The sequence below is a fragment of the Castor canadensis genome, chromosome 12 (genome assembly GCF_047511655.1).
Source record: "Castor canadensis chromosome 12, mCasCan1.hap1v2, whole genome shotgun sequence".
Classification (NCBI taxonomy): Eukaryota; Metazoa; Chordata; class Mammalia; order Rodentia; family Castoridae; genus Castor; species Castor canadensis.
This window is the reverse complement of record NC_133397.1, coordinates 64,344,469-64,368,105: the sequence shown is the minus strand read 5'-3', so window position 1 is coordinate 64,368,105 and position 23,637 is coordinate 64,344,469. Positions and strand designations below refer to the sequence as shown.

General features: G+C 46.0%; 1 protein-coding gene across 5 annotated transcripts in view; it reads right to left on the bottom strand.

Moving 5' to 3' along the window:
• Window positions 1–23,637, bottom strand: part of Tet3 (tet methylcytosine dioxygenase 3) — a 110,229-nt gene that overhangs the window by 82,527 nt on the left and 4,065 nt on the right. For 3 of the 5 annotated variants that reach the window (XM_074050020.1, XM_074050021.1, XM_074050018.1), the window contains one exon: window positions 12,159–12,215. In XM_074050020.1, the coding sequence (XP_073906121.1) occupies window positions 12,159–12,215 (57 nt within the window). The other 2 variants (XM_074050023.1, XM_074050022.1) reach the window with 2 other exon arrangements.

Sequence of the window (23,637 nt, the reverse complement as noted above, 5' to 3'; positions counted from 1 at the left end):
AAATATAAGTGCTTGTGAAATGATTAACAGAATTATAAACCACTGGGGAAACTAGCAGACTGAGAATAATAGGCTTGCTATTTCGGAAAAGGTCAATCCCTATCTCATACCATTTATAAAAAATAAATCTTGGCTGAGTGCTGGTGGCTCATGCCTATAATCCTATCTACTCAGGAGGTAAAGATCAGGACGATGGTGGTTCAAAGCCAGCTCCAGGCAAACAGTTCTTGAGACCCTATCTCAAAAATACCCAACACAAAAAAGGACTGGTGGAGTAACTCAAATGGTAGAGTGTCTGGCTAGCAAGTGTGAGGCCCAGAGTTCAAACATCAGTACCGTGCTGCCACCCACAAAAAAAAAAAAAAAAAAAAAAATTCTCACCTTAGAAATGTGAATACTTAAAATAAGACTTCAAGGTAAAAACTCAGAAGCCAAATACTGACAAATTCTGATTGCACTAAAGTGACATCTCCATATGACAGACACAATGAAAAACAGATGTCAAAAAAATTTTTTAAATTCAAACAGAAGTTGGCTAATTGTGTAGCTCAGTGGTACAGCACATGCTTAAAATGTACAAGGCACTGGGTTCAATCCCCAGGACGAAGACAAACAAACCAAACACATATGCATATATCAGGAATATATTAAGAACTTTTATGGATCAATACAAAGTCTTTTTGAGAGGAGGTAATGGATATAACAGGCAATACACAGAATAAATGCAAATGACTTAACATTTTAAAACATTCTCAGGTTCACTAGTAAAAAACTAAAATGAGATATCTTTATCAACTCAACACAAACAAAAACAGGTAACTCTTCATTTGGTGTTGGTGAAAGTACATAGAATAGGTAGTATCAAATTACCTTTTGGAAGAGTAAGCTGGTAACATCAACTAAAATTTCATTTGCATGATTTTGACCTGTGGACATCCTTGGACAAGTAACAAAAGATCTAATGAATAAAATTATGTTCATTATATTATCATTTATAACTGCAAAGAATGGATCTGTGAGTATCCATCAATAGAAAATAAGTTTAATTACAATAAACCTATAAAATGAAATATTTCACGGCTATTTAAAAGGCTAAGATAAAGCTGGATGCAGTGGCTCATGCCTGTAATCCTAACTACTTGGGAGGCAGAGATCAGGAGGATTGCAGTTTGAGGCCAGCTGAACAAAAAGTTACCCATTTCAAGCAATAAAAAGCTGGGCATGGTGGTGTCATCTTAGCTACACAGGAGCTATAAATAGGAGAATCTCAGTCCAGGCCAACCCAAGGAATAATGTGAGACCCAATTTGAAAAATAATAAGCAACAAAGGGCTGGGGGCATGGTTCAAGTGGTAGACTGCCTCCTGGCTAGTATAGGGCCTTGAGTTCAAACTCTAGTACCACCTAAATAAATGAAAGGATAAGACAGATGTACTGACCTAGAGAGATGTCTTTAACGTATTAGTGACTAAATAAAAGATTACTCAAAAACAGGTATGTTGCAAACACATTACTGTAGGGAAAGGTAGGAAATCCATGTGCTTATTTTAAAGTCTGGAAAGATATGTATAAATTGTTAGTGATTACACTGGCATGGAGAAGAAATAAGGATTCTCAGCTTACAATTACATGATTTTATATTTAGTTTCTTTAAATGGACATATTGTTACTTTTAAAGTTCAAAAATACTTCTATTTTAAAAGAAAGAAACAGTGACCAATAATAACTACTATTGGTTTCTATGTTGAACTCAAAGTCCATCCCCCTGCCCATAACCTCCCTTACCCTTTTATAGCTTCTAAGGAGTCAGTATAAAGGGCATGAAAATCTATCCCTCAAGCTACTGTACCTTCTCCTTTGGGCCAAGTCATTTCTCTACTGGCCTGAACAAGTACAGGACAGCAACAGGCCTTGCTGGACTCACACAGAGGAGGTCAGGCCTTCACAGTGTCAGTCACTGTTGCCCTGTACCCCAAAGTCTAGGGTAAGAATATGGAAATGGACTTGAAATGTGGCTGGAGGCAGTGCCCAAGAGATGCCCACCCTGTTTTTTCTGGTATCTCTTTCCTCTACAGTCTTCTGCATTCCAGGACACTCATTAGAGCCTGAAGGATACCATTTGGATATTTTCTAGGGGTACATGAAACAAGCCGGGAGCCAACATTTTAACCTAAAGCCATCTCAGGCCATGAGCGCCAGGTCAAATGCTTATCTTTCCCTCTCACTATCTGTAGCTTCCATCTATTTCCTTTGGTGCTAGTATTACATGACACTTTTCTAAGTGCTACTACTACAATTTCCATGGGAGCTTAAGTACGCACAAGGTAATAAATTCAGATTTTGCTTCGGTTAAAAAAAGTTTCCCACAGATCCTGGTTGCCAAGCTGGTAAGCTATTACTAGAGGGGGTTGAGACAAAAGCCTCAGGGAGTGATCAAGAGCTACATTGGGTCAAGCATGGTGGCTCACACCTATAATCCTAGTACTCAGGAGGTGCAGGTCAGGAGGATTGCAGCTACATAATCCCAGCTACAAAGGAGGTATAAATAGGAGAACTGCAGGCCAGGGTGGGGGGAGTGGAGTATGTGGGGGGGGTGATGTTGAAACCTTATTCAAAAAAATAACTAAAGCAAAAAGATTTGGAGACATGGCTCAAGTGGTAGAGCACTTGCCTAGCAAGTTTAAACACCCAGTACCAAAAAAAAAAAAAAAAAAAAAAGGGAAAAACACCCTATACAAAGTAGGGGAAAAAAAAAATCACATTATGCGGGAAATGAAATACAGTTATGCTAATAAATTTGTATTTTCTATGTGAGTGATCCATTTTCAAAGTATTATACCAAAAGCTATAGGAAAAAAAGAAAAGACCTATCCCTCAAAAAAAGTAACAAGTTCAGATAGTTTTATCAGATTCTTCCAAGTTCTTAAGGAATGGAATTATTCAGCTATATTCTTTTAATTGCACCAATGCATAAAGAATAAACTCATTGTTATATGAAGTTACTATAATTCTAAAAGCAATATCTGACAATGAAAACACAAAAGAAAAATTACAGGTTAATTTTACTCATAGATAGAAAACTCTCATGTTAATAAATCAAATACCAGGTTAAAAAAATTCCATTACTAAGTATGGTATGTTCAAAGAATGCAAAGACAGTTCAATATTAATATATTAACATAATTCAACTTATTAAAAGGCAGAAATACCATTTGATTTTCAAATTATGCTAATTAGACAAGACAAAATGAAACACCCACTGCTAATAGTAAAAAACTTAATAAAAAGAAATGAGGGCTGGTAAGAGTGGCTCAAGTGGTAGAATGCCTGCCAAGCATGAGGCCCAGAGTTCAAACCCAGTACTGCCAAAAAAAAATAGAAATGAGACCATTTCTTTAGCATGATATACAAAAAAAGAAAACAAAACAAAAACACTAACTGTAAGACCTCAACCAAACGGCAATACTATACTTAAGGATAAAATGACAATTATTCACATTAAAAGTGAAAAGAATAGAAATCACTTAGAAAAAAGATGTTCTCTGACCAATAAATATTTTGAAAATATATTTAACACAGAAGGACAGACGTCCTTAGCCTTGACTCCAGCTCTACCCTTCATGTAACATCAGTCCCTGTCAAACTCCTGGTCAGATTCTCAGTGTCCTTATCTGAAATAGGGTTTGCCACCTACCCCAGAGTTACCATGAGAACTAAGGGAGAGAGCTATGAAAACTATGTCCACATGCTCACTATGCACATGTGGAATGCTCAATGAATGTCATGACTGCTAGCTGTTATACAGTGTACAGTGGGTTATAATACAGCAAGATTCCATTTTTTAAACACTACAAAGGTGTACAGGCAGAGAATAAAAGCTGGGTACTCCAGTTAATAGTGATTATAGTGATGCTATGGGCAAATTCCTCTCCTATTTTCTATTTTTTCCAAAGAACATGTATTACCTGTATAGTGGAGAACGAATAAAAGGCAGAGAAGAAAGAGATATGCTTTTTGAATTTACCCAAGGCTGGGGACTGACATGCAGAGCTGGAAAAGGAACTAAAGGAGTAAGAAGGGTAACACAGAGGAGGGGCCCACAGGATCCTCCTTCCCGCCCCACCCTATCTCAGTGACATCCACTCCTTTTAAGTATGTGAAGGTAATTAAAGGTATTCCTGGCAGAGGCTAAACTAAAATCCTCCAGGCCCAAAGCCAGCATACATTGCTGTAACATGGCCTGCTCCAACTATGTCCAAATGGCACAGAAATTCTGAGCATTTGGAACAGGGCAAGGGTACTCATTTCTCAATCCAGGTAGTATTGAACACAGGTATGTTTGTGAAAATTTACCATTCTGTATACAATATATACTTTATACTATGCTTCAATGAAACATTTAAAATTTTAAAAGCTGAGAAGAAAACTTAAGTTTCTATCATTTGCTACAGAGTTTACTTCTGAAATTGTAGTTTAATAGAATTTCACAATTCTAGTATCTATGAACTCATAAATCGGTCTCATTGGATGGGGTATTCAATCCAATGTGACATGTCTTAACTTTTCCAGAGTCTGCATTATCACTGAAGCTATCAGCAGGTAACAAAGATATTCTGGGGCTACCCATTGGTGTGGGAGACATGGGGAGAGCCAAATTGGACAAGGTAGCTTCTCTCAACCCTGACTACACATTCTAATCATCTGGGGAGGCTAAAAAAAAAAAAAAAAAAAAATGCAGGGGCCTGGCTCTAAATCCAGAGCAACAACATCCAGGTCTCTGGGGTTGGGGCCCAGGCACTGACATTTTCTTTTTTAAAAGATCCTTAGATGATTCTAGTATATGGTGGGGGCTGACAACCACTAAACTAGTTGAACCAGAGGGACTGGCTACTGGAAACTCTCTAGACAAGTTAAAGCATGCTCCCTGCCTATTCTAGTGGAAGCTATGGGGTGGGAGTGTTTAAGGCTGGCATGCTTTGGCACCCACCCAGGTCCTCCTCCAGATCCCACTTCCCCAGACCTCAGGCAGAGACTTAATGGAGAGCAATGGAGGAGTCAGCATGTGTTAAGTGAGGGGGAGGAGCTCCCTGGGGTTGGACACAAAATCCTGGGTTCTGGCTCCTAGCCGAGGTGTCCAGACTGCTCTAGACCACTTGCCAGTACAGCCCCAAGACACACGCCACTCCAACCACACAACCCCAGAGCTAAGCCCTAACTACTACCCAGGGTCCAAATGATGTCTCTGGGAACCCACAGCTGGGAAACAGGAAACCATGGAGAAATAATAGAAGGAAAGGCTACAGGGCAGAGGTCAGCATAGAGCTCAACTATCAGGTAGGACCCGGCTCAGGGACAAATGGCAGGGTCTGTAAGGAAGGGGATGCTGCATGGCCTGCCTGCCCAGAGCTTCTAGCACTACCATCTGGGACCCCCATGCTAGCCTCCACCTCTGCCACTCTACCTAACTGTAATAAGAATCCACAGGTTTGACCCAGCAGATAGCTATCTTGATCAGACAGCCCTATGACATTTTACTAGCTTTCTAAACGATTCTGGCCCAAGGAGTCCTTGGGCCCCTCTTCCCAAAACATGCCCTCAGAGGCCCCGTCTGCAAAGTCTAGGACTTAGAGCTATGCTCAAAGCATGAGGAATGGGAATCTCTATTCTGGGCTGAAGCCCTGAAGAGTGTCCTATGATGGAGACTGTCCCAAGATGAAGCCCTGAAAAATGTTGTCTCCTAGTTGAAAAAACAGGGTGGACATCACTGGGGTAACCACCTCCACCAAAAGTTCATCATCCTAGAGCTTGGGGTTTAGGGAAACAATGACCCACATTGTGAAGGCCTAGCATCCCCTCTATGGGTCCAGAAGAACCTGCTGTGAACTTGTTCAGTATGAACTTGTTTAAGCCAGCAGAGAAGTGGCTTGGCCCAAGGGGGCACTCTGAAGGCAGAAGGTAGAAACAGCAGGTCTAAGGAGCCAGATAGGATTCCCAGCCCAGAGCCCTTCTCAGCCCTTCTCTCTGCCTCTGACAGGTGTTACTGTCTTCCCTGGATCTTGCCCTTCTGCAAGGTAGCCAACAAAGCCAGAGATGGAAAATCCCTGAGGTGCAGGAAGGTGGACTGGCAAGAAATAGCTCCTTCTGTAAACTCCATTTGCTTAGCAGGGCTGGGAACCAAAGCCTGCAGGCCAGAAAAACACTCCTGGGGACAGGCTTTTGGGGGAAAGGTGGTAGATACTGCAGAGGCAGCAAAGCGGAAGTCAGTCAACATGGCACAGAGCTCAAGGGCTCGCTGTCAGGGACAAGTTGCAAACCCTTTCAATGCCTTTGTTTCCTTGCAAAGCCCCAGAGGTTAGGATTACACGTGAAAATGCTTGGAGGCGGGGCTGAGAAATCCAATTACTTAAACACCAAGGGCACAAGAGTTCCAGGCCACAGACACAACCAGGATTTGCTTAGACTCTAATCCTCCTATCCTTTGCGTGCTTACCTCTTAAGGAATATTCTGTGGCAAGACAATATTACTTACCCTATACCCCTCCTTCTATCCTCTAGAGTGAGGCAGCTAGTATTTTTACCTTTTTGCCTAATCTATAGAATCTCAAAAAAAATAAAAAATTCCCAGCTGGGAGGAAGTAGGGTAAGATGCTTAAACTCAGCAGTCAAAAAGATTAGATGGTGGAATAGCTCAAGTGATACAGCACCTCGAGCAAGCTTGAGGTCCTGAGTTCAACCCTCAGTACCATGCAGCCCCCCTCCTTCCCCCCCCCCAAAAAAGAAAACATACATGTTGATTCTTACAGAAATCAGGGCAGAGTCTGCAATTAGCCCCCAGTAAGAAAGGACTACATCTCTAAATTATTAAGAATCACCAAATGGAAAAAATCTCAGAAGTCAAAGTGCCTTGCCTCCAGCTACGCAGCTTTACTTTCTTGCAGGGACCAAGAAGTCCACACCAGCAACTTCAGGAATCATGGCCTCATCCTAAACTGTCCTCTTTAAGTCAAGCAGTTCACACATACACACAGTCCTGCCCTTCGTGGGGGTTTTGGGGACCTGAGGTTCTGCCATCAGATTCTTAGACTTGCAGAGATGACAGGGAAGGCAGGAGGCTTCTTCATCTACAGAAACTAAGGTACAAATAAATTTTGGGGGGACTCAGAATTTCTGGTACAGAAAGAGCTCCACTTTTCCAAGTGGTGGCTGTCTGTCTCCCAGATGGAGAGTACAGAATAACAGCAGTCATGTCCAGAAAGGGTGGAGAGGCCTCAAAACAAGAGTTCCCTGTGCACATCCAGAAGCAAAGTTCAAAAGCAGTGCTGTCCAAGGTATGGCCCGTAAACCATTCATCACCAGTCCATCACAACAAACTTACAGCAACATGAAGCCACCACGATATCCAAGAGCATGAGTACTGAACCTGCCCTACTGAATGGCTCATAGGCCAGTCTGAATGATACTGAACTCCTGAGGTGAGCCACAAATGCTGCAAGCTGTGAGTTAGCTTTACAAAGTAGGACCATGTTTGGTTTTGAAATTAAAAGCAAGAAAAAAAAACTGGTCCTTTCTCAGATTTAGTTTGAGAAAAGCTAACTTTGGAAGACAATCCCCCTTTACTTCACAGAAGAGACAATGTCCATGGACATTAAATGACTTCCCCATGACTAACAGCAGAACCCAAGAGTAGGAGTAGAGTAGAAAACAGAGAGAGAGAGAGAGAGAGAGAGAGAAGAGAGAGAGAGAGAGAAGAGAGAGAGAGAGAGAAGAGAGAGGAGAGAGAGAGAGAGAGAGAGAGAGAGAACGAGAACGGGACAAGTGCACTTCTTATCCCTTTCCTCTCAGCCAGTAGGTCTTGCTGAAGCCCCTTGAAGCAATAAGGGCTACAGGATTCACACTTTTAATGAGCTGAAGGCAAGTTCAGATTCAGGTAAATAGCCCAAGCACAGTTATTTCCATACAGCTTTCTCTGGATTTCAAACTCAACACAGATAAAGTGAATGCTCTCCTTTAAAAACTAAGCTCACTTCCCAGCTAGACCATTTCTGAAGCACTACCCTAACCTGTTATCACCAGATCCCGGAAACACTAACATTCTGAAAACAAGGTCAACATGTTGATTTGTCCTTCAAAGTCCCTTGAGGTTCACTGAGCCAAAGAGGAACAAAGGTAAAAAGCTGGGTGTACACAGGATGAGTGGTTGTGTCTGCAATGTGCAAGTTCACAGCCCCAAACACACAGTTAAGATCAAAGCCATTCACTGTATGAAAACAAAAACTGGCAATGCTCGTTTTCCCACTTAAGACTTATGATTTTAGGGAAGTATCAAATGATTTTATGAGGTTGTAATGATAATGGTTTCTCCCACTTTTACTGTCCTCTGAACATGGTAAATATTCAGCAAATGCTGAAAGTCAAAAGGGACAAAGAAAGGGAGATAAAGTGGATGGAGACAGGGTCACAGTCCTTATTAGTGTAATAATCTATACATTTTAATCATCTAAACTATCCCAGTCCTCTGTTTGCCAAAGGATTCCTAAACTAATTCACAAGAAAGCCACCTCCTTCTCAGAAGCTGCAGAGATGCTGGGAATGAGAGGGAGTCCTCAGCTGACTGCCAGATGTCTGGGTGTGATAGGAAATGAGGCCAAAAGCCTAAGAGGTCAGGAGCGGGAAAGAGAGGACTTAAGAGGATTGGAAGACCCAAAAGCTGAGCCAAACCAAAGCCTCTCCCTATACTCCCTGCCTGCCCCCCCAGCCAGCCAAACCATTTGCTACAGCCCCTAGGGTATGGGAGGGGACTTGGCAAGACCACAAAGCCCATTTCTAGCAGAAATGTCCATCTGTAGCTGGAGGAAGCCCAGCACTCATGCCCCTCCTCATCAGGTCCAGCAAAAGAGCTGCAAAGCCATCATGGTGGATCCCTGAATGCAGCCCCTGGGCCCCTATACCATCATGGACAGGAAAGCTCTTCCTTCAGTTCAACTCTATCTTGCCAAGCTCTTTTCCTCCCCCTGACATTCAAAAAGGGTCGGTGTCACCAAGGAAATAGAGCTAAACTCTAAGATTTAACTCTAGTTTTTATCATGCCCTCTCTTTCCATTCTCAAACTCAACTCTGAAATCTTCTTAGTTGGTTCCTTTCGCGCTCTATAGCCTGACAGGGTCACCTGCTTCTGTATCTCCAAGTTCACTGCTGCTTATCAATGTACCTTATAGAAAAGGGGGATCCTTCTGAACCCTCATAAAGGGCTGGAAGATCAGGCAAGAAAGAGCTAGTAGGAGCGACATACAGTGGTTGGAAAATTAAGAACCACAAATTCTTGACAACAGGGCATTTCTGCAGTGGTCAAAAGGAAAGACAGAAGGCAGAGATCCTGGGCACAGTCCCAAAATAGTTTCCAGACATCCTCAGCCAGTGCAGTGGAGTGTTCCCATGGGGCAGAGCGTGGGAGCTGTGTGGGAACCCAAAAGCAGGGTGGCCTGGTGCTCTCAGCACTGGGCATTCACTCCTATCCAGACTGCCAAGAGAGGGGGGGGGAGGTGGTAACTGTGTGTGCCATAGCATATTCCTTGGGATATCATGGAGCATACTAGACAATAAAATTTGCATTCATCAAACTCAGCTCTGTGCCTGCACCAGGCACTGTGTACACCCACATATCAGGATAGTGCTAAATCCCTGGCAGCATTCGGCACATAGGAGTATTGCATATTCCTTCTGGCTACTGGACACCGCTTACTCTTGTACCTATCCTGTGGGGACCACAGACTGTCTGCGCGCATGCACGTTCGCGCTCTCTATCACACACACACTTGTTCTGACCTCAGAACAAGCTCATACATCATACACTTATCATACACCATACCATGACTTGATGACAGAAGAAAATCGGGCAAAACTGTCTCATCCGGGGTTTGTGGAACACTATCCCCAACTAGCTACCCAAGAAAACCAAGGTAGGGAGAAGGCGGCAGAACCAGGAACGATGGGGCACAGACCTGAGGGCTGGCAGTACCCAGGCTGACAGGAAGCTACGGTTCTCAGATAAACAACTGGACAATAAAAACAAGCACAGACACAACCTCAGAGCGTTAAGAACACAGCCACCTTAGGCCCTCACCGAGAAGGGGAAAGGGGCAGACTCTTTGGGTTCTCAGGTAGCCCCTGCCACATGCTCATACTCCCAAGGGTGTGGGTACTGGGCTCAGAGTCTCCAGCAGATCTGCAGAACTGACCTCACTCTACACCAGGAGAATGCTAGCGGGACAACTGGAGGGCACACTGGCAAAGAGTGGAAGGAAAGCAGGTCTGCCAGGGAAAGCCATCACCACAGCAGGCAGGCAGGAGGGAGGGGTGCTCTGGGGAGTAAACAGACCAGCCAACAGTTCCTTCTCCCAGCAAAGGGAAGCTTAGGCTGACAAGGCTGGAAATACAGAAGGAAGAGGAGGGAGCTGCCCACTCCCTGAGTCCATCTGTCTCCATCCCCTTGTTCTGTTTTCCCTAGTCTGGGGCAGAACAGGTCCACTCCAGGATCTCCACATCTCTAGTGCATACAGCCCTGAAATAGTACACGTGGTGACTATTACCTCACCTTAGTCAGCAGTGGGCAGCCAGGGGAGGAAGCAGAGATGGAACCTAGGGATTCTGCTCAGGAGCAGAGGTGGAATGAGAGCCAGCATGAACAGAGGTGAGCTCACAGCTCTTTCCTGCGTACCCTCTTCCCCACCCGCCCCCCCAAAAAAGCATCACCAGTACACGCCATCCTCTGCTTGCCTCAGTGCCTCTGACAGTGTCATCCCAGGTGATCGCCCACTACTCCCAACGTCACCAAGACATATGAGCTTCCTGGGGGAGCCAATGCCACTTTGGCTCTTCTCCATCCTACAGAAGCTTTTTCAAAAGCAAAAATCCATGTACTCCCCCAAGCACATTCCTTGCCTCAAGTTCCAGGGTGGTTCCCTGGCTTCCAGATTTATCCTGAAGCCTCAATAAGGAGCCCCCCTTCCCAGATGGGTAAACAGAGCCTCTCCTTACCAATGTCCCCACTCAACCAGTGAAGTGACAGGGTGCCAATTCTAGCACCTCCATGGAGCTTCCCACAGCTTTCCCAGGAAGTGGGAGGAGGATTTTCAAGGAGGAGAGATTAAGAGCATTCAGGGTCACCAACAGCTCACCCACCTGCTACTGGAGTAGCCAGGCTCCCCCAGCTTCCTCTCCTCTAAGAGGAGTCCCACTAGACTTGCCCCTGCCCACCTGTCCTCACACTCCCAATCTCTCTGCTGCTGAGAGCTGCCTCCTACTGTTTCCTTCACCCTGGGCCAACAAAGATAGTGCTGAGTAATCCCAAACTCACAAGTAGTCCCCAATCCAGAATACAGGGGCAAAGCCCAAGGAAATCTACTGATCTGGCCCTTGCGAGCCTAGGAAGAAGATTATCCGTAGTTTCCCAGTAATGATCAATATCCCACCAGACTCTACATTCCCCTGCCCCAAATACCTCAACCTCCACTCTCAGACAACCATCTGGAGGAGCTCAGTTACCCCTTCTCTGCTTCCCATGCACCTGGAAACACTCCCTTCCAGTCTCCCAGACACCAAACTGCACAGGGTAACAGCAGACACCCTCTGGCTTTCCAGCCATGATGTTGCATCAGCCCCCACCTACCCAAAATATCCTCACCCCCACCACCTCCTTTCCTCTCCAGCCATCTCCATGGTGACAGCAGTATGACTAATGACACCCTATCAGCTTCAGACTCAGGAGCACACCTCCCCTCCCCATTATCATCACTCTCCCCTCACCCCCCCACCCCCGGGATTTCTGCAGATTGGATGCAAACCAACAGTACCAGGGACATTCTCCAGAGATTTCCAGAGGCAGGAGTGAGAAGTGGGTTGCATGTCTTTAAAAAAGAAAAATAGTTCAACAAACCAAGCCCCAACTGCACCCAAACCATCCAGCTGAGAAAGCAAAAAGAATCCAAACAAAACCCACACAGGCCTGAGAATTCATTGGCCGCCCACACTCACACCGCCCCTCCCCCTCAGCTGCTGCTACACACACAGTGGGAGATTAAGGAATCACCAGAGGAGACCCTTTATTTTTATCCAATCCAGTCCAACACTTCACCCCCCCCCACACACACACACACGAGGTACCTTGACAGCCGCCCCTTGTGCCCACGGCCCCGTTCCGTCACCAGCCTTTATTTCCACCTGCAAAAGAAGCCAGAGAGACTGATAAGCAAGGCTGGTACCAGGAAAGCAGCAAAGTCCTTGTGCAGCACTCCCTAGCACACTGAAGGGGAAGGAGTCAAGGTAGGGGACGGGGCCTAGGGAAGAAAAGCTAGCAGGGACCATCTTCCTGCCCCCAGCTGCCTCCCAGACCCGCAATGATGGTCCCATTCGCCTTCTACTGTTTTTGTTTTCATTATTCCTTTTTGAATCCTCCCCAAATCCTAGAAAACACTGCCCTCTTCTCCCCCGAACCCGTGTTGGTCTGCCAGTCCCTCCAGGCCCTCCGTGCTATACCTCGGCCGGCCTCCTCCGGTGCATCGGCCGCCGCCGGGCCTCCCATTATCCCCGCCGGAGGGAGCGCACGCAGGGAGGCACTGCAGAGGAGGCGGCGGCCAGCTGCCGGCTGCGCTCCCCTCCCTGCCGCGAGGCTGGTGTGCGAGGGGGCGGTGCGCACGTCAGCCAATCCCGCAGTCGGCCCTGCCCCCGCCAATGGACCTGCCCAGCCTCAAGGTTGGGGCCGCCCCCGAGGGTGCCGCTGAGCCACCAGGGCTGCTTCCCAGGCCCGCCACCAACGCTCCCTTGGCAGTCTGGGGATTCCGGGGCACCTCCTCCTGAGGACACCCCGAAGATACTACGCAGAAGGCATCCACTGCCCCTCCGGGGTCAAAAATGCCAGACTGCGCCTGGGTCTCCCACCCCCGCCACTCTGGCCAGTTTAATCCTGGCAGTAGCTAGGACATAAGAGTATGAGGCACAACAGTCCCTTCAATCCTCGAAGAAAAAAAAAAAAAAAAGCCGAGGCAGCAAGAGCCTTTATCCCATTTTGCAGATGAGAAAACAAGGCAAAAAGAGTGAAGTAACTTAACCAAGGTGATACAAATAGAACATACCAGCTAAAATTCCAAGTCAGGGCTGTGAAGCTCTAAAGATCATACTCTTTAACAATTCTGCACTACTCCCTGCCCTTCTGCACACGACTCAGAAAATAAGCTGCTTCCCAGAGCCAGCACTGCCTGTGTCTCAAGCTTTCCCAAGTCAGCTTCTCCACCCCCACCCCAAACACCCACCTCACTCTAGGATCAGTCACACCTGGTGCTGGGACATACCCCACCCAACTTGGCCATGGTTTCTCCTTTCTTGGAGAGGCTGCAGGAGGTGCCCCCCCCACCTCAGTCCTCAGGGCTTCCTATCTCTAAAAGAGGCAGAATAGGGAAGATGGGGGGAAAGAGGGGAGAAATGACCCAAATATTGCATACACATATGAATAAAATAAAAAATAAAATACAATTCTAGCTATGAGAAGAAGGAGGGAAAAAAAAAAAAAAAAGAAGGAAGATGGCCCAGTTCCCAAAAGTTCTGGTCTTTCAGTTCCCAAACTCCGGTCTGCTACAACCAGAAAGACAAAGGGGTTACCAAGGGGAGGGGAGGAAGGGTAACAACAGAGAGAAAAGAGAAAGGGTCCTCCAATCCACTGCTGGATTCAATTTCTGGGTATCCCTGGGTACGTTGTTCTTTATCCCACTTCATGTAGCTGAACACCCCAGAACTTCTACCTCTACACTCTGCCACCCTCAAATTTAGGTTCAGTTTCAGTATTACCCAGCTGGTGGTAACTTACCTCTCTTAGCCTCCTTTTGCTCATCTGTAAAAATGGAACTATCAGCTACTTCACACAGTTGCGAGGACTCCCGTGAAGAAACACAGCACATTGCCTGCCAAGCTGCCAGTGCTGCTCGCTAGTTACCGGCAGCACTCTGCATTTGTGGAGGAGCTCACCGGGTGCTACTTCTCATTCTCACAGATGAATAAGCCGAGGCCAGAGAGATGTGACTCATAGGATGTGTGAGCACTCCTGAGCTGATGATTTGCTCTATTACCCACTCCACCACAGATGCCTAATTGCTCCCCTCCCCAGAGCCCCAGGGGGTACTCAGAACTGGATGAGCTGCCTTAGGAGAAACAGCAAGGCTGGCCTTTGATGAGGAGGCTCCAGGAGGCACCAGGCCCACACCTGCCTCCCCCCTGGGGACAAAGGGCAGTTCCACTGTGCTCCTCCCAGGGCAGGGAAGGGAGCAGGTGATAAGACAGTATAAGGAACAATGTTCTAAGCCATGGCTCTAGGTTAAAAACTTGGCTTTTGGCCCTCTTAACTCACCTTGACTAGGCGAGTCCCTCCTTATATCCTGGTCCTCCAATCCTTGTGCTACCCCACTTCCCTACACACAGAATGCTGTTGGATAAGAGACTAACACTGCTTGAACAGTATCAATACTGTTGCTGCCATGGCTGCCAGAGTTTACCAAGCCCCTGCTACGCACCAGGCTGTGTGCCAAACATGTTGTAAGATCATCTCATTTGCCTTACTCTTCTCTTACAGGGAAACAGACTTAGGGAACATTAAGTTACTTGCCTGTTAACACAGCTGGTGAGTGGCAGCTGGAATTGTAGCTGGAATTCAGACCTAGGCCTTTCTCAATGCAATTCTCTAATGACCTCTGTCAATCCCAGAGAGATGCAAAAAAAAACTGGAGTTACTTGAACCAACCACTTCTCTTTCATGCCTGGGAGTTTTCCTGATGCCGCTCCTTCTGCCTAGATATCCCTCCCCACTCTCCCCCTATTCCCAGCAAGCAAATGTGGTACAAGGCTTAATCCAGTTTCAGTCACCAAGCTTCCCTGAGTGTCACCAGCTCCTCCTGGGTCCTCATGGAACAGCGTACTGCCTCTTCTAGGGCACCAGTCATATCGCAGTGAAGTTATTTATTTACTCCACAGTCTCCACACGTGGGCAGGGCCCTGTCTTTCCCACTTTACTAGGCTCTGCACAGAGCTGGAATGTGCTGAGTTGAGCTTCTACATAAGGACGGTGGAGCAGCAGGGGTGGGTGGGTCCTCAGGTGGGGAGGCCCCTCTCCTCTTCAGCCCTCTCACTGAGGTCCCCAAGGATCCAGGGTAACACCTGCTCTCCTAGGAGCACAGGACCTGCCATGGCTGAAATGCAGCAGAGTCCCAGACTTGTTCAATTAGCACACATCTTCCTCACTAGCTTGCAGGAGTTATGGAGCCAAGTTCTCACCCCAACTCCCTGTCAACCTTATCTCTCCAAGCTAACTCAACCGTACCTCAACTACAAGTCTCCACCCTATCCCTCAAGCAACCCTTGGTACCTCAAAGGAGCTGCAACAGCCAACCTACTCCCATCCTCATCCCACTCTGGTCTCCTTCCTCTTCTGGGGTACCCAGAATGCCAGAGCTGATTCAGGCAAGGCACATGCCAGGCCACCCAATCTCCATCCAGGATATTCCATTCCCCAACTGACCTCCTCCCATATCTATATGCCCCCTTTCTACATTTGGGGCTTCGCAGTGACCAAACCAGAGGATTCCTCCCCCATCTTCCATCCCAACCCTATGGCACTCTGAGCAGGAAGAATGGGGCCAAAGACGTTCCCTCTGGGAGAAGTGAATGCATTCACCCACTTTCAGGACACATACAGAGAAGTTCAAGAATATGGATACCTGTAGGCTGGACACCACACAGATAGACCAGGGAATGATGACACTTCCAGAGGTTTGCAAGAGCAGCAACCAAGCATCAACCCCACGAAGGGCCCAACACCAGGAGGCGTGTCATACAAAATCTTATTTAAACCTCAGAACAAGCTAGTGGCTTGTGCCTATAATCCTAGCTACTTGGGAGAGAATGAAATTGAGAGGATCGTAGTTCTAATACTTCAAGACTCCAACTCCAAAATGGACCAGAGGTGTGGCTCAAGTGATAGAGTGCCTGCTTTGCCAGTGTGAAGCACTGAATTCAAAACCCTAGTTCCCCGCTCCCCCAACAACAAAAACTTAAGCCAATAAAACAGGAATTATTCATGCTCATTTAACAGAGAAACTGGAATGCAGAGAGGCTTAGCACTTTGCCCAAAGTCACACAGCTAGAAAGTGACTAAGCTGACCTCTTGCTATCCCCTCACTTTCAGTCAAGGCCACTATGAGTAGCTCTACAATGTTCAAATCCACTTACCTCTTCTAGAGCTAGCAGGAGATAAAGAAAGGTTTGTCCTCTTCCCTTGCCTTGGCTGTGTCCTGAATGAGGTCACTGCCCACAGGGCTTTCCTTCAAAGCTTATTTGAAGCCTACTTCCTCCAGGAAGCCACATCTAGTTACCCCAGCCCTCCACCAGCCTACATCATTTCTGATATTTCTCACTTGACACTTGAAATTTTTCTGTGTGTATGTGCTGCCGCCCCAACTAGAATGGCTACAGTCATGCCTCTCCAAAGCTTCTGGAGGATTTTGTCAACATTCCACACACTGAAGGCATGGGAAATTGACTATGAGGCAAATCTATGACCTGCTTCCCTCTCCGCTACACAAAGGATTCTGCTAAAGAAACCTAACACCCCCTCCACCTTCGGAGCCTATGTTTGAAGTCCCCGGTGTCCACGCATCAATTTCCACCCAAGTAATTGCAGCCCATCACACACACATCATTCCCTATATTTGAAACTCTTTGCCGTTGTCATGGGAACTGCCTTTGCCTTCATTCACTGATCAGGCCTCACAATTAGCTTTGGCAGCGGAAGTCTGTGTCAACGGCAATCACAGGGAGGAGGAAGCCGAGGAGCAGCAGCAGCAGCAATAGAAGAAAAAAGATGCCCCTTCTTGGAGACGCAGAATAAGACTAAACCAAGGCACTCATCTATGTCCAAATGAAAGGCAGCCAACAAGTCTACTTTCTCACTTCCATGCCAAAAACAGGATGCACACAGAGTCTCTGACAGGTAGCAGTTGACACTATGCTTACCACCACATGCCCTCCTAGATGCTTGTCAGAAAGTCTTCTATGAGCCTCATCAAGGTCTCCTCACCCCAAATTCAACAGCTTTGGACCACAAAATGTTCCAGGACCTAAGCAAATAATGAGGGACCATATGATATTATGCAGAAGGCAAAACAAGAAGGTTGAGTACTTAAGAAACATGTGGCAGCCCTGGAGGAAAGCCTTCCAAGAGGAATTAATACAAAGCACCTAAATATCCTCTGGAGTGCCCAGCAGCCTCCCTGTGTCCTTCCATACCCCTCCTACCAGCCACGAGCATTTTAGTAGCATCTCCACACCGGGCTGGGTCAAAAGAGACAATACCCTCATTACTTCACATGACACTCCACTGAACCTCTCAAGACATGTTCCTTCCCTTCCCAGCTGGGCTGAAAGGGGCCCAAAGGTGACTAAGGCTGGTCTCTGCCCTCAAGGCACCCCTCCCTTACAGCCGTACCAGAATGTGCTGTAATTATCTGTTTCCATGCATGTCTCCCTCTCCCTCCCACCTCAAGCTCATTAAGGACAGTTAACATTGCCTCCCCTTTACTCCTTGCCCAGGCTCAACGCAGTGCCTTGCCCACCTGGTCCTAGATAAAGCTTGCTGAATGGGGTTGGGAAGACAGCTTTCACATCTTCAGGTAAAAGCAGATTATCACTGTGTCTCTGAAAAGTGAAGCAACACCAGAGAGGGGAGCTGATCTTCTCCAGCACAAAGGACAGTTTAGGTCCTGAGGCCCAGGAAACATTCCAGGAAGGTGTATCTCCTCCTTGTCCTCCTAGAACCAGCTCTCCTCTCACTCCAGCCCCAACTCCTTTGCTATGTCCCTCCTCACCCCATAGAGTAAACACAATACAAACAGGACCCAGCCCTTGCTCTCTCTTCTAGAGCTCCAGAATCATTCCCAGTATCATTGGGGGAACTGGGGTGCCTAGAGCTTACCCTGCAAGAGCAATTCAATAAACACAGAAAAAGATGGGAGAGAGCAACCCAATATCTTTGCCCACAAGAATGGCTCAAAAGTGGAACAGACTCTAGTCCAGTACTGTATCACTTGATTTTTGGCAAAGCTTCCTATGCTCCCTTCCTGAGGCCTTCCTGGCAGTAAATAGGAGAGGAAGGGGCTATAGGGACACCTGCAGTCTCTAGCCAATGCCCCCAAATGACTTTATCTGATCAAACTCCCACTCCATCCTGACACTCCAGTGTTGCTGCTCTAATAGTAGTGGTATGTTATGTTATTTGTCCATTAACTCCCAGGGTGGTGGGTGTGGGGGAGCAGGACAGGACAAGAGTTTGAACTTCTACAATTTGAGGCAGCACTATGGGGACAGAGTCATCTGAGAGTGCCCCAGCCAGCTGCCTGTGCTACTTGAAGCAATCAAGCAACCATCCAGACTTGCGATCACCTGAAAACCAGTCAGGGCTTTCTTTTTTATTCCCCCCTTGATAACTTAGGTTATTGATTTCTCATCAAGAAGTGCCAGGGGACAAGGCCATCAAAGGACATGTGCATTCCAGGTGTAGCAGCAGCCTCAGCCCTGCAAGAATGAACCCAGAGGCCATCAGCAACCCTGAAGAACTCTCCCGGAACAGCTACCTGGTGTAGCAGAGCTCAAGAGGAAGACAAAGGAGTCTCTTTTCTTTCAAATCCACTCTCTTCTTGAGCATCCTACCCTCATTCCACAAAGCAGCTGTAAAGAAGTGATAGGTAATGGAGCAAGAAATCAGGGACAACTCCTGAGACACCAGGCATGTGCTGCCAATACACCCAGTCACCATACTGTCTGCTCCAGAATAAGACAATCCAAGGCAGACGGACAACTCCAGACAGGTCCCCTGAAGAAGTATGTTTGAGACTAGAAGTTGGCATGGACAAGGTTCACTGGGGCTAGCGATCAGGACTATGGGTGGGGAAGCCTCATTTTCCCCAATGAAGAGCTGTGGAGCGTGCCTTTGGGTGGGAAGCCACACCTCATTCTCACTGCTATTCTCTCCCCAGAGCAGATAAAACACTGCCATGCCTTCAAGCAGCAGTGAGCCTCCTATGTTAAAACCCAGGAAAGCAATGTCCTCCTCCACAGACCTTACCACTTACCTAGGGTGGGCGCCATGATCCTAAACCCAAGTGTACATCTGAGAGCAGCCAACCCACGCAGCTGTTCTCCCAACCTAGAAAGAGGCTGTGGTGAGGGTCCAGGCTCACAGCACAGCCCCAACGGAACTTCTACAATGACAAGAACATTCTTTATCTGTACTGTCCAATACACAAACTAGCTACATATGGCTATCTACTACTCGGAAGGTAGCTAGTGTGACAGTTGTTTAATATTAATTAATGTTAACTTAAATAGCCACTGTGGCTTTATGGGTATCATATTGAACAACTCAGATCATTTTTTTTAAACTCGTGGAGGTCATGAATAGTTTTTGAGACTCTACTAAAAACCACAGACCTTCTCCCCTGTGAAAATACAGTTCTACATATTCACATAACATTTGACTGAAACTCAGGAAGTTCACAAACCTTTCCCCAACTGAGGTCTGAGATTAGGTCTTGCTACAAGATTAAGTCTAGGGCTAGGGTTGTAAGTACTGAGTGCTCACCTAGCATGCATGCAGCCCCATGATTTCAAACCCCAGCATCACAAAAAGGAAAAAAAGTCTAGAACTTGACCAAAAATGTGGTCTATGATAGATCTTTCTTCTGGAATATAGCTGTCTAATGAATATAAAAATAGACCTAATATTATATTATGATAGTCCTAGCAAGAGTCCAAGTGAAGAGCCCCCACCTGAGAGAGAATGTCCACATAAGATTCCTGCCAGTCAGCACCTTACCTCTACCCAGACTCATGCAGTCACAGGAAACAGGGTACCTCTCAGACCAGTTCTTCAATGTAGAAACTATAAAATGTTATTCTTTTTTCTAACATGGTTTTAAATTGTCTGCTGAAAATGTTCACTAACAAAAGTTTTGTACATTCCTCATGAAGAAACTGAGTCTCTTTCACCTAACACTTGCCTCAGCCTGCATTCTTCTACTCACGTGCAAGCCAAACAGTCCTGTGTCTTGTTTGTTCCGTATGTGACCACTCTTACAGAACAAGATAGGCTGTCAATACTCCTTTCAACTCTTTCTACCTGATAGGAAGCTAGCGCTCCTTACACACTTTTCTTTTTAAAAAGGTCAGGACTTTGTGTTTATCCTGATTAAATCCCACTGACTTGGCTGGGGCTCTCTGCTTAGGCCACTCCAGTCTCCTTTGCCCTTTGTTTTATCCTTTAACTTAATAGCTACATTATCCTAACCACTAGCACCCACTCAAGAATCTGACACACCTATTTCCTGAATCTTGTGAAAAAAGCACACATCCCTTCTGCTCCATAGATCTCTAGACCCTTCTACAAGACCCAGGATTCCATGGACACATCCCCTCCTCTTGATAACACCGTCTACTACTTTTGTCTCTTCAGGTGACCTGAATCAGGCTGAGTAGCAAACTCTTCTGAGATTTTTCCTGACTGTTCTCAGAATACACACAAATTCATGAAGGGTTTACTGATAACCCAGTAGACTAAAAGGAAAGAACTCCAGAAGAAGAAGAAACTTGGAGTAAATCTCAAGAGATTCTTGCCTGGCTTACAGGGTAAAGAAATGTGTTGAGTCCTTATCCTGCTTGGCAAATGAAATTCTTTATCTGATTAGCCAACTTCTTCATGTCCCACCCCCTTCTCCTAGTCACAGACGTGAAGACTAGCTCCTTAAATTCTAATGGACAAACAAGTCACTTGGGAAATCTGGTTGAAGTGCAGATTCTGATTCAAAATGTCTAGGGTAGGGACAGAGATCCTGCATTTCTAATGAGTTCCCAGATGATGCTGATGTTCTCCTCAGTAGTAAGGTAGAAGTGAGGTTGTGAACTATTCAGGTGCCTGTAGACTCAAGAAAGCAATGTGCAGTAGAAAAGGCCAGGCAGGAGCCCAATACCTCAGTCTTATCTGCATCAGAAGTCTCTACACAAGCTACACATTAGATACACCTGGGAAGCCCCAGTCCAGTTGAGTTCACTCCAGATTACTTATGTCAGAATCCTTGGCAAATGGGACACAGACAATGGTATTTTTAAAATGTTCCACAGTGATCCCAGTATGGAATTCCCGATCTACATGGTTGATAAAAAGATTGAACAGGGCATAAGATCAATGCCTTTCCTTCAGAATAACTTTATGTCAAACACAGAATCTCTGATAGGTTCAAGAAGCTGACTGGGGATCCCATTATTTCTCTGCAGAAATCCAGATCTTAGCTTGACTGGGCTAAGTTCATCCACAGTTTACCACTTGCCTTTCTAAAGTATCACAAACCATTTTTTTTTTTTTATAAAATCTATTCTGGAACTATAAAAAATTAACATCAAGTTTATGCATTTATAAATTTCTAAGATCTCTAAAAAATTGAACAAAAGATGAGTCTCTGGTCTTTTGGCCCCCTTTCACTCACCATAATTCTGTATAAAAACTGTGATTCTCTTAACACATGTGAAGGCATTCAGTAGGGAGCAATGTCCCAGGCCCAGGCAGAACACCTAACTGGCTCTCCTTTCTCTAGTTTATACATTCTAGCAATGACCAGGCCCCAGTGGCTGTTCTCTCCGTCCCCAGTTATGGCTCCCAAAATTACAAACCTACCCCTTCCTTCTCATTCTTCATGGGAATGTACATGATAATAATTCTTATGTGTGTTTTCTTCTACCAGCCTCAGCACATTCTGGTCACTGGACTTCCTGATATGCCTGTGAAGGCTCAGTTCACTTCTGAACCTTTCTTCCAGTGAGCATGGCCTTTACTATTTCCACTCACTGGACAGCAGCCCTGCCTTTGCACAGACATTTCAGTCCTTCCCCAGTACCACCACCTTCCTCCTTAGACTACCATTCATGGCTGTTCTGTTAGCATTTCCTTTTAAAAAAATGAATACTGCCCCTCCAGCTGACTTCCCTTTTACAGTCTGTGGCTATTGGGTTAAAAGTGGCTTGCATTTAAAAGAATTTTCTTAAGTCTATGGTAAACACTTCTCCTTGCCCAGCCTTCTCTCAGGCCTCATAAATGCCAGGATGGTGCCCCTTTCCCTAAAGATTTTCAATGCTTCTCCACCAATCCATTCACCCTTTGTTGCTGAGAGCATCCCTCCTTACACCCTATAGATTCAGAAAAAGAGGGCTATCAGAAGGCTGGGCAAGAATTCACCCAGTTTCTAATAAGGTTAAAAGACATCCCTCCACCCCAGTTCCCAGATATCTTGTCTCATATCTGATGGAAAGATGTGTTTCAGCCATTAAATTCAATTGGCTGAGGGTTAGAAAGTATTCTCAAACCATATTATCTTTTCATTTTTCTAATTTTCACCCATACTTTTCTCAGTCATGTTTCCAATACTATGCATATATTTTTCTATGCAGACTTTTTGTGTTCATAAAGGGTCATTCTCCTATTCAATCAAGTATTTGTTTCTTCACCCATGGGTAACTTTTCAGACAGGCCCAGCACCATGGTATCTCTTTGCTCCTGGTGTACAGCCTCTTCCTCTCCCTATGCCTGGCCCCCAGGTTCTGTGCTACAGTTCTTTCAGCAAGCCAGGGAACATTTTAAGATAAACAATTTGTATTGCATGTTTAGACCTCAGACTAATGCACAGTTGTTTATGCATAAAGATTTTCTTCTACACAATCTAGGAACATTTTGTCACAGTGCACTAGTTGCCTACTATGTGCCAGGCATTAAGCATATTTTCTCTTACCTTTCAATCACACAATAGGGGCAATCCTTCTTTGCAGGGCTATCTTATTATTAACTATGTTGTCCTACTGTGAGCCCTCCAATGCCTCCACACCCACTCTAATCGGCTGTCTTTGTTCTGCTACCAAACCACCATTCAGGTAAAAAAGAATGCAAGTTAAACAGCCTCTGACATCAGCCTAGGATCTAAATCATTCCTGGAACTGGGAAGACAGACCATGCTACACAAATAAACCCTTTCACATGTATTACCTACAGCTACTGCCAACTTGCCCCAACCTTAAGTTAGGACCCAGGGAAGTGGCTGCCTGCCTCTCAGGAGCCATCTCTAGTCTTACAGCACTGAACTACTTTTCTGAGTAGACAGATTCCCCAGCACCTTCCCAAAGCCCACTGGGAAAAAGAATGAGGAATATGGAAGGAAGACAGAAACGCAAGATAATCTTCCCCCTTACAGGATGATTCAAAGCAGCTGTCAGCAGACAGCTCAAACAAAGCCCCAAAGGCAGCTGGGAGAAATGGAGCCGGAATGGAAGGAAAGGGTGCCCAGAGAAATAGCACTATTCTAACAGAGAGGAGGAAATATCAGGGAGTGGAGACACGAGCCTCAGATTTCCAAGACTCCCTGGGATGATGTGTCTTGCCCCACTTGAAGAGTCAGAGCCAAAAATGTCCCAGGACTGGGGGGGCGGGGGGGGGTCATGTTCTGCTAAGATCTAGTGACTAAGGTCCCAGTGGTCCCCCTGGGGCTCCTAAACAATTTGTTCAGGCAGA